Consider the following 15,717-nt stretch of genomic DNA (forward strand, 5'->3'; position numbering starts at 1 on the left):
AATGGCATGCTCTCAATATGTAAATAATATTTGAGCTCAGCAAAACCTATCAGACTTTGCTTATATTCTTTGATTTGATTTTATATTTGTTTGATATGCCTAAAACGGATCAAGGTACTTCATATAACACAAACACACATATTTTTAGGCGCTGATAAACTTAACATATATTGCAGAATGTTTCCGTAACCGACATCATTTTTTTCTGATTTAATTACAAATATATAAAATAAAAATGAGAATGGAAATGGGGCATGTATCAAAGAGACAACAACCCGACCATAGAAAAAACAACAGCAGAAGGTCACCAACAGGTCTTCAATGTAACGACAAATTCCCGCACCCGCAGGTGTCCTTCAGCTGGCCCCTAAACAAATATATACTAGTTCAGTAATAATGAACGCCATACTAGTTTCCAAATTGTACACAAGAAACTAAAATTAAAATAATACAAGGCTAACAAAGACCAGAGGCTCCTGACTTTGGACAGGTGCAACAATGCGGCGGGGTTTAACATGTTTATGAGATCTCAACCCTCCCCTATACCTCTAGCCAATGTAGAAAAATAAGCGCATTACAATACGTACATTTAGAATTCAATTCAAGAGAAGTCCGAGTCTGATGTCAGAAGATGTAACCAAAGAAAATAAACAAAATGACAATTATACATAAATAACAACAGACTACTAGCAGTTATCTGATATACCAGCTCCAGCCTTCAATTAAACTGATTGAAAGATTATGATTTCATCATATGAATATCAGGCACAATCCTTCCCGTTAGGGGTTTAGTATCATACCATCATAACATATATATGAGAAGAATATAACCCGTACTTTCATTGTTTGCTATACCATGGTTCACTAAAGGCATTTTATAATAAGACCAATAAAGTAATTAGAATGAACATTTTGGCATTATTTTAAGAAATAATTTAGCTATGAATAAATGTTACATTTGTCAAAAACATACCCTTTTAAAAAGAAAATGTCTGTATAAAGTCAATAGTTTTGTGGACTTTTGAAGCCCAAACTTTGAATAGCTATATTTACTCTAATGAGTGATCTAAAAACTCAGACAGATATATAGGTTAATGTAACTCTAGCAAAAAGTTTGATCAATTATTTTTTTGTTATGGTACGAAATTGCAGGTACGAAATGGTTATGATACGAAATGACTACAATTCACACAAATTATCCAACACTGTTTCTCTCCCCTTTTCGTCACAACTCGGCCGATTACGAACCTCCAGATGGATCTACTATGTGTACAGGATAGAGAATCTCCGTCAATTTCGGAGGCAAACAGTCTCGATGACATATGTTTTCCGACTGATGAGCACGAAGATGATAATATTTCTTCGTCATCCAGTTCATTCTCCAGGCAAAATAAGAGACGCAGGTTAAGTCCCAGGTTAAACTACAACAATTACGTTTCAAACTCAAAGTATCATATTCCACAATTCGTGTCTTCTTGGAAGTTATACCACGCTGAAAGATTACACATTTTTTATTCCAAGTGTTACACCGAAACTCCGAATGATTTACTTAATTTATTGGACAAGACAATTGAACCCTTTACACATCAACAAAAGTATTATATTGAAAGAATAAAATCATTTCTAAAATTTGAATCTTGTGAGCCTGGATTATCCCGGAGCCGATCGAGTGTTTTTTTAAGGGACATATACATTAGATTGGAACCGGTATTTGGTGAAATTATCAAGGAGCTTCGTTCTATCTTTGAAGGAGGATACAAGGCAAAAAATTCAAATCCTGATTATTATCACATGTGAGTTCACAGTTGTTTCAATAGTTTTGATTTTTAAAAGAAGGTGGCTACTTGGGTTTTTTTTAGTGGGGAGTATAGGCCCCAAGCCTCTAAACTCATCAATTCATGATTCAAGATAAATGACCCAATTGTATTTCAAAAACCACAAATATATATATTTTTGTTTACAATTTAAAAAAAATCAAACGATGTCAGAATGCATATTTTTTAGTGTACGCGTCTGTCCCTACTAGAAAACAAAAATTACATGTGTCCCTGCCCGTCCCTACTAAAAAATTGCACAGTTTCTTTTTTATTTTTATAACATTGTATAATGTGGAAGTACAAAATATACATCAGCGGGGTAAAACGGCCACAAAAGAGACAGGCAGATGAGGTTTCCGTGAATATGACCCAGCATTTATGAAAGGCAGCAATCTAATTAAAAACTGATCTCTCATGCTCCCGTTTTCTGATATGTCCCATGCGACATATCAGTAAATGGGAGCATGAGAGATCGGTTTTTAATTAGATTGGAAAGGCAGCTTCCTAAAATTATGGAACAAAAGTCTGATTACTTTAATTCATAAAAACAAAAGGGAACAAATCTGACCCCTCTAATTATAGAGGTATCTCATTGACTTCTAATTTGGGAAAATTATTCAATAAAATTATACACACTAGACTAATTAAGTTTATTAACACCAATAATTTGATAAGTGAAAATCAGATTGGCTTCAAAGAAAAAGCTAGAACAGCAGATCATATCTTCCAGGCAAGCTTTTTAACGTCATCCAATCAATGTATATAATGACAACAAATGCAGAATTAAATTTCAAAATGGTATGTCAGCCATGAATTTATATCAAATTGTGGAGTAAAACAAGGGGATGTACTTAGCCCCACTTTGTTTAATATTTATATAAATGGCCTTGTAAATGACCTTAATCATGCTAACACTCAACCAATTGTTATAGGAGATGTTAAATTAACATCATTATTATATGCAGATGACATTATTTTATTGTCTGAAACCCAAGAAGGGCTTCAAAATGCACTAAATGAGTTAACTAAATTTTGTTCCCTATGGAAACTTGATGTTAACAAACAAAAATCAAAAATTATGATATTCAATTCTAATGGAAAATCTCACTGTAATTATTTTAAAGTAGAAAAAGAACATATTGAGACTTTTAAATCTATTTGTTACCTTGGAATAACTATAAATTGTTTAGGAAGTTTAAGTCATTCAAAAAAAAATCTTAGGGAAAAAGGAAGAAAGGCTTGGTTTAAAATTACAAAAAATAGTCTCTTTAGATAATTCCTGCAGTATGCTTGAAAAATTATTTGACACTTTAGTTGTTCCAATAACTCTTTATGGAAGTGAAGTTTGGGGTGTAAGCCAAGTGTTCAAAGATTCAGATCCATTTGAACATTTACATATTAAATTTATTAAAGAAATTTTAGGTGTACAGTACAAAACAACAAATGTAAAATTGAGAATGGAAATGGGGAATGTGTCAAAGAGACAACAACCCGACCAAAATAAAAAACAACAGCAGAAGGTCACCAACAGGTCTTCAATGTAGCGAGAAATTCCCGCACCCGGAGGCGTCCTTCAGCTGGCCCCTAAACAAATATATACTAGTTCAGTGATAATGAACGCCATACTAATTTCCAAATTGTACACAAGAAACTAATATAAAAATAATACAAGACTAACAAAGGCCAGAGGCTCCTGACTTGGGACAGGCGCAAAAATGCGGCTGGGTTAAACATGTTTGTGAGATCTCAACCCTCCCCCTATACCTCTAACCAATGTAGAAAAATAAACGCATAACAATACGCACATTAAAATTCAGTTCAAGAGAAGTCCGAGTCTGATGTCAGAAGATGTAACCAAAGAAAATAAACAAAATGACAATAATACATAAATAACAACAGACTACTAGCAGTTAACTGACATGCCAGCTCCAGACTTCAATTAAACTGACTGAAAGATTATGATTTCATCATATGAACCTCAGGCACAATCCTTCCTGTTAGGGGTTTAGTATCATACCATCATAACATATATGAGAAGAACATAACCCATGTCATGCCAACAACTGTTTTTAGAATAAATGTCTTTAGTTCCGACACAAAGACCTTATCAATATTAACGCCAAAATATGCAATCTTTAATGACTTGACAACAGTATTGTAATTATATCCCTTCTTAATCAGTCTATTTAAAGGTTTTGTAAGTTTCTGAGGTGAATACTGACACCTTTGTGCTTTATAAAGAATATTTCCATAAAAAATTTAAAATATCCCATAAATAGTATCCAACAAAGAATCTATGTCACCAGGCTTATCAAATTATAAATTGTTCTATCAATAAATGTGAAAAATTAAATTTCTTTTGTCATACTAAAAGAATTAGAAAAAGGCCCCCATATATTGATATATATGTTAATTCAAAACTGACCGATCAGTTCTCAGTAAATTTAAACTAAGCATGCTAAGTGCACATTCCCTAGCAATTGAAAGAGGGTGTTATACCAACATTGAAAGAAGTAAACGCATTTGCTTATCCTGTAACAGACAAGAAATTGAGGATGAATACCATTTCTTCTCAATCTGTCCATGCTATACATCATTAAACATGTTAAAGGATACATGTTGTACCTATATACAAAATATTAATAAAAATCTTAATTTCAATTTTATTAAATTGCTGTCCACTATAACACTTAAGCATTTGATTGTACTTTTAAATAGCAGTCTACCAGTCATTATAAAAACCACCATAAAGTATATTAAAGATTGTCTTTTATTACAAAAAAATGTATTAAGAACATCTGTATAACATGTATAACTTGTATTTCTTTTAATATGCATTGCCAACCTAATTTTTGTTTGTCTTCTTTTTTCAATTGTTCATGAACATGATGAACATTAATAATGTGTTAACTGTTGATATTTATAGCCTTTTTCTTCTTTGCTGTGAATACCACTGTCACTCTAATATAATTGTAATCAATTTAACTATTGTAAGTTTATTGTCTTAATTTTGTATGCCATAACCATTTATGTAAATGTGTTTGTGCGAATAAAATATTGTCTATTGTCTATTGTCTATGACTTTATGAGAAAACTAAACGGTCTAATTATTCTGTCGAATGAGAACGTGAAAGACCCTGGCTAGGCGATAGGGATGACATAATGGTGTGTTCTGCATGCAAAGTTCACAGTGACACAAAAACTAATTCATTTGTAACTTGGTGTAAAATCTACAAATTAGATTGTGCTATTAAGCATGAGAGATCGAACAATCATGAAAAATCAGAAAAGACCAAGACTGAATCCAAGTCTACTTTATTTTCAAAAACTTGTAGAATAGTGAGAACAATCTTTGTGCCATGAACAAGTTCTAAAATGTTGTTAGCACAGTTTTAATTTAATGCATGTAATTAACATATAAAAACTTTATTTCACTTGATTATTACTCCAAACTGTGTAGTAGTTGTAGTTGTACGATGTAGCTGAAATATTGCTCAAGTTGGCTTTAAACAACCAAAAAGTAGAGAATATAGTATATATGAATCTATACTCTCAGGGTGTAAGGTACATGTATTATAATTTCTCTTTTATCTTTTTAGAGATGTCTTGGCAAGTTATAGGGTATTTGAATTTATTGAAGAACTTTCAATCCTGCTAAAATTGTTTCAAGACAAATACAATCAATTGCAAGAGGTTGCTGAAACCTATTACATTCCTCTCTGTCAAAGTTTTGCCCAGATGTGTCATTTAAAAGTGCAGTAAGTATAATTAGTATTAACATTTCATTTTTTTGCCATCACTTTGCGTCCATCGTCTGTCCGTGTAGTCTTCCATCCGTCCCTCAAAATTTTACACATTTTAATTGTCTCCTCTGAAACCACTGGACAATCAGGGGCGGATGCAGGAATTTTCGAAAGGGGGGTGCAAAACATATGTCCCGATACAAATGCATTGATCGGCAAAAATAAAGGGGGGGTGCGCACCCCCGGAACCCCCCCTCTGGATCCGCCACTGACAATGGTATTTGGTATGATGTCGCATTATCATCAGTACATCTCAGTTTCTTGCTTGTACTGAAGCCCCACCCCCTCAGTCAAATGCTTGTACTGAAGCCCCACCCCCTCAGTCAAATGCTTGTACTGAAGCCCCACCCCCTCAGTCAAATGCTTGTAATGAAGCCCACCCCCTCAGTCAAATGCTTGTACTGAAGCCCCACCCCCTCAGTCAAATGCTTGTACTGAAGCCACACCCCTCAGTCAAATGCTTGTACTGAAGCCCCACCCCCCTCAGTCAAATGCTTGTACTGAAGCCCCACCCCCTCAGTCAAATGCTTGTACTGAAGCCCCACCCCCTCAGTCAAATGCTTGTACTGAAGCCCCACCCCCTCAGTCAAATGCTTGTACTGAAGCCCCACCCCCTCAGTCAAATGCTTGTACTGAAGCCCCACCCCCTCAGTCAAATGCTTGTACTGAAGCCCACCCCCTCAGTCAAAGTCTAGTGTCAGAAATTAATACACAGTTTCTATGTTAAGTTTTCTGATTAGGTCAGTTCAAAAGAAACTCCTTAGGCTACACTTAAAAATATTTTGGTTTGCCCAAACCCTACCCAAAGGTTGAGACAGTGGATAGGTAGGTAGGCATTTTTTTTTTTATTTTTTTTAAAAGAAATTGAAGTACAAAATGTATCAGATGTTAGTAAGTCTGCATGTCTATTTGATTAAAAAAAAAACTTCTTCAAATCAGGACAATAAAAGAATTTGAGTAGGCAGCTTTTTTCCGGGTAGGTAGGTTTGAGCAAACAAACCTATTTTTTATTTTGGCCTTATGACAGGTCAGTGCTATTTTTTATCATGTTGCATTATCATCAGTACTACTCAGTTTCATGCAGGGTGTGAGGCCCTACCCCCTCAGTCATGGTCCACTGACTTTGAAATTGCCACAAAGTGTATGTTAAGTTTTGTGATTAGGTCAGTTCAAAAGGAACTACTTATGTTAGGTTAGTGATATTTGGTATGATATTGCATTAGCGTGTGTACTACTCAGTTTCATGCAGGTTGTGAGGCCCTACCCCCTCAGTCATGGTCCACTGACTTTGAAATTGCCACAAAGTGTATGTTAAGTTTTGTGATTAGGTCAGTTCAAAAGGAACTACTTCATTTTAAGCTCACCTGACCTGAAAGGTCAAGTGAGCTTTTCTCATCACTTGGCGTCCGGCGTCCGTAAACTTTAACAAAAATCTTCTCCTCTGAAACTACTGGACCAAATTCTACCAAACTTTGCCACAATCATCCTTGGGGTATCTAGTTTAAAAAATGTGTGGCGTGACCTGTCAAACCAACTAAGATGGCCGCCATGGCTAAAAATAGAACATAGGGGTAAAATGCAGTTTTTGGCTTATAACTCAAAAACCAAAGCATTTAGAGCAAATCTGACAAAGGGTCAAATTGTTGATCAGGTCAAGATCTATCTGCCCTGAAATTTTCAGAAGAATCAGACAACCTGTTGTTGGGTTGGTGCCCCTGAAATGGTTATTTTAAGGAAATTTTGCAGTTTTTGGTTATTATCTTGAATACTATTATAGATAGAGATAAACTGTAAACAGCAATAATGTTCAGCAAAGTAAGACCTACAAATAAGTCAACATGATCAAAATTGTCAGTCGACTCCTTAAGGAGTTATTGCCCTTTATAGTCAATTTTTATCAACTTTTCATCATTTTTTGTAACTTTTCTAAAAATCTTCTTCTCTAAAACTGCTTTGCCAAATTTTACCAAACTTGTCCACAATTATCATTGTGGTTTATAGTTTAAAAAATGTGTCCGATGACTCAGCCTTCCAAACAAAATGGCCGACATGACTAAAATTAGAACATAGTGGTAAAATGCAGTTTTTGCTTTATATCTTTGAAACTAAGACATTTAGGGCTAATCTTTCAAGATTTTAATGTCCATCAGAATAAGATATATCCCCTCACAAATTTTCAGTTGAATCGGACAACCTGTTGTTGGGTTGCTGTCCTAAAATTGGTGATTTTAAGGAAATTTTGCAGTTTTTGGTTATTTTCTTGAATACTATTATAGATAGAGATTAACTGTAAACAGCAATAATGTTTAGCAAAGTAAGATCTACAAATAAGTCAGCATAATCAAGATTGTTAGAGGACCCCTTAAGGAGTTATTGCCCTTTATAGTCAATATTTAAGAACTTTTTGTCATTTTTGTAACTTGAAAACTAAAACTACTTGGCCAAATTTAACCAAACTTGGCCACAATCATAATACTAGGGTATCTATTTTTAAAAAAAGTGTCTAATGACCCCTCCTACCAACGAAGATGGCCGACATCAGTAAACACATTAACAGGTGAGCGACACAGGCTCTTGAGAGCCTCTAGTTTGTACTAATGATAGGTTAGTGATATTTGGTATGATATTGCATTAGCGTGTGTACTACTCAGTTTCATGCAGGTTGTGAGGCCCTACCTCCTCAGTCATGGTCCACTGACTTTGAAATTGCCACAAAGTGTATGTTAAGTTTTGTGATTAGGTCAGTTCAAAAGGAACTACTTATGATAGGTTAGTGATATTTGGTATGATATTGCATTAGCGTATGTACATTTCATTTTCATGCAGGTTGTGAGGTCCTACCCCCTCAATCATGGTCCACTGACTTTGAAATTGCCACAAAGTGTATGTTAAGTTTTGTGATTAGGTCAGTTCAAAAGGAACTACTTATGATAGGTTAGTGATATTTGGTATGATATTGCATTAGCGTGTGTACATTTCATTTTCATGCAGGTTGTGAGGCCCTACCCCCTCAGTCATGGTCCACTGACTTTGAAATTGCCACAAAGTGTATGTTAAGTTTTGTGATTAGGTCAGTTCAAAAGGAACTACTTATGTTAGGTTAGTGATATTTGGTATGATATTGCATTAGCGTGTGTACATTTCATTTTCATGCAGGTTGTGAGGCCCTACCCCCTCAGTCATGGTCCACTGACTTTGAAATTGCCACAAAGTGTATGTTAAGTTTTGTGATTAGGTCAGTTCAAAAGGAACTACTTATGATAGGTTAGTGATATTTGGTATGATATTGCATTAGCGTGTGTACATTTCATTTTCATGCAGGTTGTGAGGTCCTACCCCCTCAGTCATGGTCCACTGACTTTGAAATTGCCACAAAGTGTATGTTAAGTTTTGTGATTAGGTCAGTTCAAAAGGAAATACTTATGATAGGTTAGTGATATTTGGTATGATATTGCATTAGCGTATGTACATTTCATTTTCATGCAGGTTGTGAGGTCCTACCCCCTCAAACATGGTCCACTGACTTTGAAATTGCCACAAAGTGTATGTTAAGTTTTGTGATTAGGTCAGTTCAAAAGGAACTACTTATGATAGGTTAGTGATATTTGGTATGATCATGATATTGCATTAGCGTGTGTACATTTCATTTTCATGCAGGTTGTGAGGTCCTGCTGAAGAAAAAAAACTCAAATTAAATATTCCCATAAATAGTGCAGTCAATATCAATCAAGGATTAGAAAATTGTGTTGGTTCATGGTAAATATCAAACGGGTTTTGTAACTATTTTACTCTAAGATATACACAGTCTAAAATAAACTTTGCTGCAAAGCAGGCGAGACAGATGTCTGTGATAACAGTTCATTCAATTATTGCTATCACATTGTGTATTATTGGGATTTTTCATCTGATTCTGATGCCGTTTTTTTTTTTTTTTTTATTTATTTCCTTTTGCAAGACTTTTCGTTAGTATTCCAACTTCATGTGAGTCTTACTATTTCAGAGATATAAGGGATCAGTTTTCAATTTTTGTATAATACTGGAATTTGGAATTAAGGTATACCATGGTATATAAACATTGGGTTTTAGTGTAGCAGATACTGGTAATTTTCTTATTTTACTACCAGCCATATTTTGCTTCATTGGCAGAAACCCTTTATTCAGATTTGTGACTTTGTATCAGTTGATGCGGCCAGTCATTTAAAATGACCACCATGCCCTAAATGAATAAATAAAATCAATGTCACATGAATGTAGTAAATTGAACTGAACTTAGTATATATATTTCCCTAGTGGTACCCATTCAACACTACATGTATTGGTCCTACTGGCCTTTTAAGATGATCAGTATGGGATCTGATCAGACCTAAATAGGTAATTTGTTAAATTCCTTTTTATGTCCAAGCCACGGCGGAGGGGGCATTAAGTTTTACCCTTGTCCGTCCGTAGGTCCCAAAATTAGTTTCTGTTCTCTAACTTTAGTTTCCCTCAACCAAATGTTATAAAAGTTATACACAATGCTTATTATCACCGAACACAGATCAATTTTGAATATGGGTTGAAAATAATATGTTGCCAATCTCATAGTAAAATATTGAATAGGTTATTTGAATACATATATATATATACAATATACTGACATGCCTGACCAGTATAATTTAAATGGGCTGTTAAAAAACCTGTCCATCTGCACTTTAAGTGCTTTGATTTATCTTAATTAACTACTTCAGACCTTCATTTATTTCATGAAACTTGGACAGAAACATCTCTATGGTCAAAATATTTTAGATACATACATGTACACAAAAGTTTTGAAAATAAATTAAAAAAATTCCGTTTTCGCATTAAATTTGGACATTTTTTTATTGCTAAATTGTACTAGGCTGTCGACTGTATGTTAAGGTTTTTAAAACTTGAATAACTTCATCAAACAGTCTTACCTCCATGAATTTTGAACTGAAGCTACTTTAGTACCTATACATAAATTTTGAAAATATTTTTTTTCCATTTCGGCAAAGAATTTTTACTTTGTTTAACCTTTACATGCTTTAGTTTAAGATTTTTTTCCGATATAGTGTCATAAAACTTGAGAAGCATGTTTAGAGTCTAATCCATGTATTGATAGGGTACATGTATCTTCTGTTTTGTCATACAATTTGAATATTACCGTAATTAATGATAATCATGATAATGCAGATCTATATATTTTTTATTGAATTATTGCATTGACTACTGTCTCCTTACAAAATTTTTGATTTTATATCAACAACTGTCTGAACTGTCATGACTGTTGTGAAGTAAATTTCCCTGAATGACCAGCACTTTCATCACAAATTAATACCATATTCATCTTTTTAAGAAAAGGCAGACCCACAAAATGGATAAATTTAGCAGATCAAAAAGTTGTGTCATCAGTACCAGACCTCTGTTTCTTCCAAAAAGGAAAGCAGTTGGATGAACTTGTACTCTCAAAATCTCAAATTTTAGTGTCAGTTGTAGAGGTAAGTTGCTTTAGAACAAAAAATGTAAACTGCTTTTCCCTCTTTTATGTGACACAAATTGAAAAAGACTGTTCCTTATTGCATACAAATAATAAATGTGGTCAGTATTCTGTTCTTCAATATTTATATAGCTTTACCTGCAAAAGGAATCACAAACCTTCCCTGTTTATTAGCTCACCTGGCTAAAAGCCAGGGTGAGCTTTTGTCATGACGTTGCGTCCGTCATCTGTCTGTAAACTTTTTCAAAAATCTTTTCCTCTGAACCCACTGGGCCAATCTGAGCCAAAGTTGGTCTGAATCATCCATAGGGTGTCTACTTTTAAAATTGTATCCGATAACCCCCGCTTTCAAAAATGGCAGCCATAACTATAAATAGAACATACAAATGTAGGGGTAAAATGCATAGAAATTTCTATAAATGGCAAAAAACGCTTTATTTTTCAGTAAAATTGGTTCAAATTTTATCTGTATCCTCATCATTTAGAGTTGTTTAACATATGACATGTATGATACAGGTTTTTCCGAAAAAATTTATACTTTTGCCGATTTTGCTAAATATGCAAATTAGGCTTATTTTGACAAAAATTCAAAGAAAGATCTTCTCCTCTGAAACCATTTGGCCAATTGGAACCAAACTTGATGTGGATGGTCCTTGGGTGGTCCCTTTCAAGATGGACAATTTGTGATTTCACGGTGCTTTGCAAACTGAATAATTTGCAATGTGTATTAATATGTTTGTAAGTTGGCTTTATACATGTAAATGTGATTTAGCTTATAAATCCACGTTCACATCCCAAAAATGAGTTCCATTGATTTTTGTGTTAATTTTTCAGTTGCCTACAATGCTCTGGTGGTACATATTTAATAATGAATGTACTAGACACCATTGAATATTTTTTTTAATATATTTGCAAGGGCTTTTTCTTGTTCAATGATTTTGTGTTTTTAATAAAAAAAAAAAAAAAAGAAGATTACATTCAGTAATGGACTACACTACATTTATCTGACATTTTGTCTGAACTTTTAACTAGATATTCATTGCAAAATATTTTTATGTCCCAGAGACCAAATGTTGGTGGGCGGGAATCATATTCTTTAACCCTGTCTGTTCTTCCGTTATTGTATCCCTGCATCTGTCCACACTGTAAGCACTCTAGCAAATTTATATCTCGTAAGAGTTGGATAAAATTTGTACATAGCCTTCTGTTCTATGATAACTCAAGCCAGTTTGAAGATGAGTTCTGTTCGTGATATTTTGTAAGAGTTGTGCCCCATAATGACTTTGTAAATTGGCAATATGACCTTGTCAGCAGAAACACACTACTGATTTTATTCCATTTTGGATTTGAATGCAATTTATTCATATGCCTTAGCTCAATAATATCTCAAAAAAGTATGAAGATGAGTCGTGATAGTAAATTTATGTAGCATTTATGTTCCTTAAACAACTTTGAAAGTTGGAAAATAAATATTTGCAATGGGGGATGACATTGGAGCACTGTTTTTTTTATGATATAATTTTTAATAGGTGAAAAATGATTCAAGGCAAAAGTGCGAGGAACCACCCATTAAAATCGGAAAATGCTCAGATGAAAAAGATGAAGGTTCCTGCAGACCAGAAATATTGAAGGATTTAACTGAGTCTGTGCTAGGACAGCATGCAGGAGAACTTTTGTTAGAAATTCGTAGAAAAGATCATGTAACAAAGGTAGAAAATGGAGTTAAAAAGTTTATGAAACCAGGAATGGTTGTTGATGGGACTAAGGTAATTTATTGCAGAATTAGAACATTAATAAACAAGTAATATACATGTAAATTAATATCCATGCCATCTATAGATGTATAAATGATATTATTGAGCATGCATGTATATTTATTAGTCCCCTACTGGCAAAGGCTCTGTGTCCATCTGTCCGTCCGTCAGATTTTATGTTTTACAGATTTTTCCCAAACTTTTTAAGACAGCAGTTTCATATTTGTTATGTAAATAATTCAAGGGCTGTTACAAATGAAGGTCACATTTTGTTCAGGTCTAATAATTTTTCAGTGTTATGGCTGACGGTCCGTCTGGCAGATCCTGAGTTTTCCAGATTTTTTTAAACCCTTTGAGATGTCAGCTTCATATTTGATATGTAAATACATCATGGGCTGTTACAGTTCAAGTTTGGATTTTGCTCTTGTCCGATAATTTTTCACAGAGATATGACCCTTGAACTAAAGAAAATTCATAGAATTTGAATGTTTTCCAGACTTTTTTCCCCAAACCTTTAAGAGATGAGTTTCATATTTGGTATGTAAATATATCATCGGCTGTTACAGTTCAAGTTCACATTTTGTTCCGGTCTGATATTTTTTCACAGAGTTATGGCTGTCCGTCTGTCTGATTTAAAGTTTTGCAGACTTTTTTCCCAAACCCTTTTAAATATTGGCTTCATATTTGGTATGTAAATACATCATGGACTGTTACAGTTCAAGTTCCCATTTTGTTCCAGTCTGATAAGTCAAGGCCCTTGAACTTCTTTCTGTCTGATAAAATGATTTTTTTTGCAGCGACACATAGGGATCACTCTCTGTCGTCTTGTGTCTGGGTCGTACTACTGTAGATTCCTTTTTATTCGTGGTATACCAATTTTCGAGGGTTTCATAGGTTACAGCAAACCACGAATTTAAGAATTCAACTAAGAATAATCCCGAGAAATATGTATTGAGTCGAATATTTATTTCCGGTTATGTTGTGCAATTCTATTATAGTGTTGATTTGTGAAAATATGTGCAACACGGGGGACATTGGAACTCTGTTCTTTTATAAAATTTAATTTGACAGCATTCTTATTCCACAAACATGACAAATTGAAATATAATATATATATGATGTCAAGTTTATCTTGTCATACGGCCACAGAAATACAGTATATCATACAAATCTCTTAGCATGTGACAACCATACAATATATTCCCATCCCCCCCCCCCGGATTTCTGAAACATCTGAGATACAAGGTTAATACAAAGTAATTATATATTCCTGTCGTTGTTTTCAAGAATTTTTTTGTCAGCGTAGGAATACAGCTTTACAGGATCTCTTGAGCCTCTACCTATTTTACTATAACTAGCTACTTTTGTTTTCTGAAACAGGTTTGTGAGGAGACATCAGGTTCTGAGAAACATTATTATTTTTATTTTCAGGTTTATTTCACAATTCTTAAAATGTCTGATAACCATATAGAAGAACTTGAAAAGAAGAAGACATATGATGACAGTATGGATGAGGCAATTATTTATTATGCGAAACCGTTGGACCTTATTTTTAAAGAAGATCGGGACATTTTGATAGACAGCTTTATGATGTTAAATAACATTGATTTCAGTTAATGCCATAATCCGCAAATTTACAAGCTTCTTCCTCCAGTAAAACTGGTTGCCATGATATAACTGAATCAAAGCTTTACAGGCTGTAAAAAACAATTGCTGCCATGTTAATGTTTTGGGGACTTTTTTTTTCATCCACATATATGGGCAAAAATTCACTAAACAGATAAAAGTGTTACAATGAAAATAAAAAAATAGATCCCCTTTTTCTCATTCAAAAAATGCTTTACCACTAATTTCTTCTAGCAAGACGTCTAAAATCAAAAGACTTTTTGGAAATATGACTTCTTATAATACCATATTTATTGATATATGGAGTATGTAACATTGACACAAAGATTATTCCATTTGTCAATTACTCATTTAACTAAAAGAGTATATAATGTTTGCTATGATGTTAGATGAGACCCTTTGAATGACAAAAACTGTCTTGTAGATTAAAAGCAAAAAAATTCCATTGTTTGGGGTCAATGTTACACTTGTAAAATTTATAAAGTTTGTGCATATTTATTTTTGTTTCAAATAATATATCTTGCCTCTGTCTTAGCTTATTTCATGGCTGTTGGGATCAGTGTGTTTTTTCTGAATAAATTATTTAAATAAGTATAAAAAAAAATTGAATAAAGCTCCTTTGATGATGCATGTAACATTGACACGTTGCTAGCCATAGGTTAAACAGTAATTCATTTCAATTAAAATATAAAATCTCCTTTGGTTTGTGGAAAATGTTAGAAGTTTGGACCAGGTCTTAAGCTTCTGGAATTATTTACTACTGTATGTTTGATATACAGATTTTTGAAGTATATACAACATTGACTTCTTCGTGTCAACTAGTTACATACATTTAGAAATCTCATTTATTTCTATTATATACTATATTCTTTGTTATTTTTTTACTTGTATGTGATGTACTGCGGATTCATTTATTTTTTTGTGGGTATCAATTTTCGTGGATTGCCGAAAACTTGCCTATTTGTGGATATTTGATTTCGTGGTTTTGACAATCTCTGTATACTACGCCTATTGTAAATATGTATTTCGTTGAACATTTGATTTCGTGGTTAACCCACGAAACCCACAAAAATTGATATACAACAAATAATAATGAATCCACAGTATTATATAAAATAACTTCAAACATCTCCAAACTATGACCTGGTGGATATTATACTGTTATATGTATTGTTGCATGTAACATTGACAATGTTACATGCACATTTGGAGATCAGATT

General features: G+C 33.7%; 1 protein-coding gene across 1 annotated transcript; it reads left to right on the forward strand.

The window, feature by feature from the left end:
• Window positions 1-1,210: 1,210 nt before the first annotated feature.
• On the forward strand, window positions 1,211-15,355 carry LOC134692114 (uncharacterized). The gene is made up of 5 exons (XM_063552535.1): window positions 1,211-1,793; window positions 5,417-5,575; window positions 10,977-11,118; window positions 12,647-12,883; window positions 14,303-15,355. Exons 1-5 carry the CDS (start codon window positions 1,255-1,257, stop codon window positions 14,486-14,488), a joined length of 1,263 nt encoding a protein of 420 aa, XP_063408605.1. The 5' UTR covers window positions 1,211-1,254; the 3' UTR covers window positions 14,489-15,355.
• Window positions 15,356-15,717: the final 362 nt, after the last annotated feature.

The sequence above is a fragment of the Mytilus trossulus genome, chromosome 12 (assembly GCF_036588685.1).
Source record: "Mytilus trossulus isolate FHL-02 chromosome 12, PNRI_Mtr1.1.1.hap1, whole genome shotgun sequence".
Lineage (NCBI taxonomy): Eukaryota > Metazoa > Mollusca > Bivalvia > Mytilida > Mytilidae > Mytilus > Mytilus trossulus.

What these genes read in the sequence shown, in the direction of transcription:
- LOC134692114 (XM_063552535.1), top strand. Translation starts at nt 1,255, where the DNA reads ATGGATCTACTATGTGTACAGGATAGAGAATCTCCGTCAATTTCGGAG. An exon ending in TTTTAGTGTCAGTTGTAGAG is followed by an intron (nt 11,119 to 12,646) that starts GTAAGTTGCTTT and finishes AATTTTTAATAG; the next exon opens with GTGAAAAATGATTCAAGGCA. An exon ending in TGGTTGTTGATGGGACTAAG is followed by an intron (nt 12,884 to 14,302) that starts GTAATTTATTGC and finishes TTTTATTTTCAG; the next exon opens with GTTTATTTCACAATTCTTAA.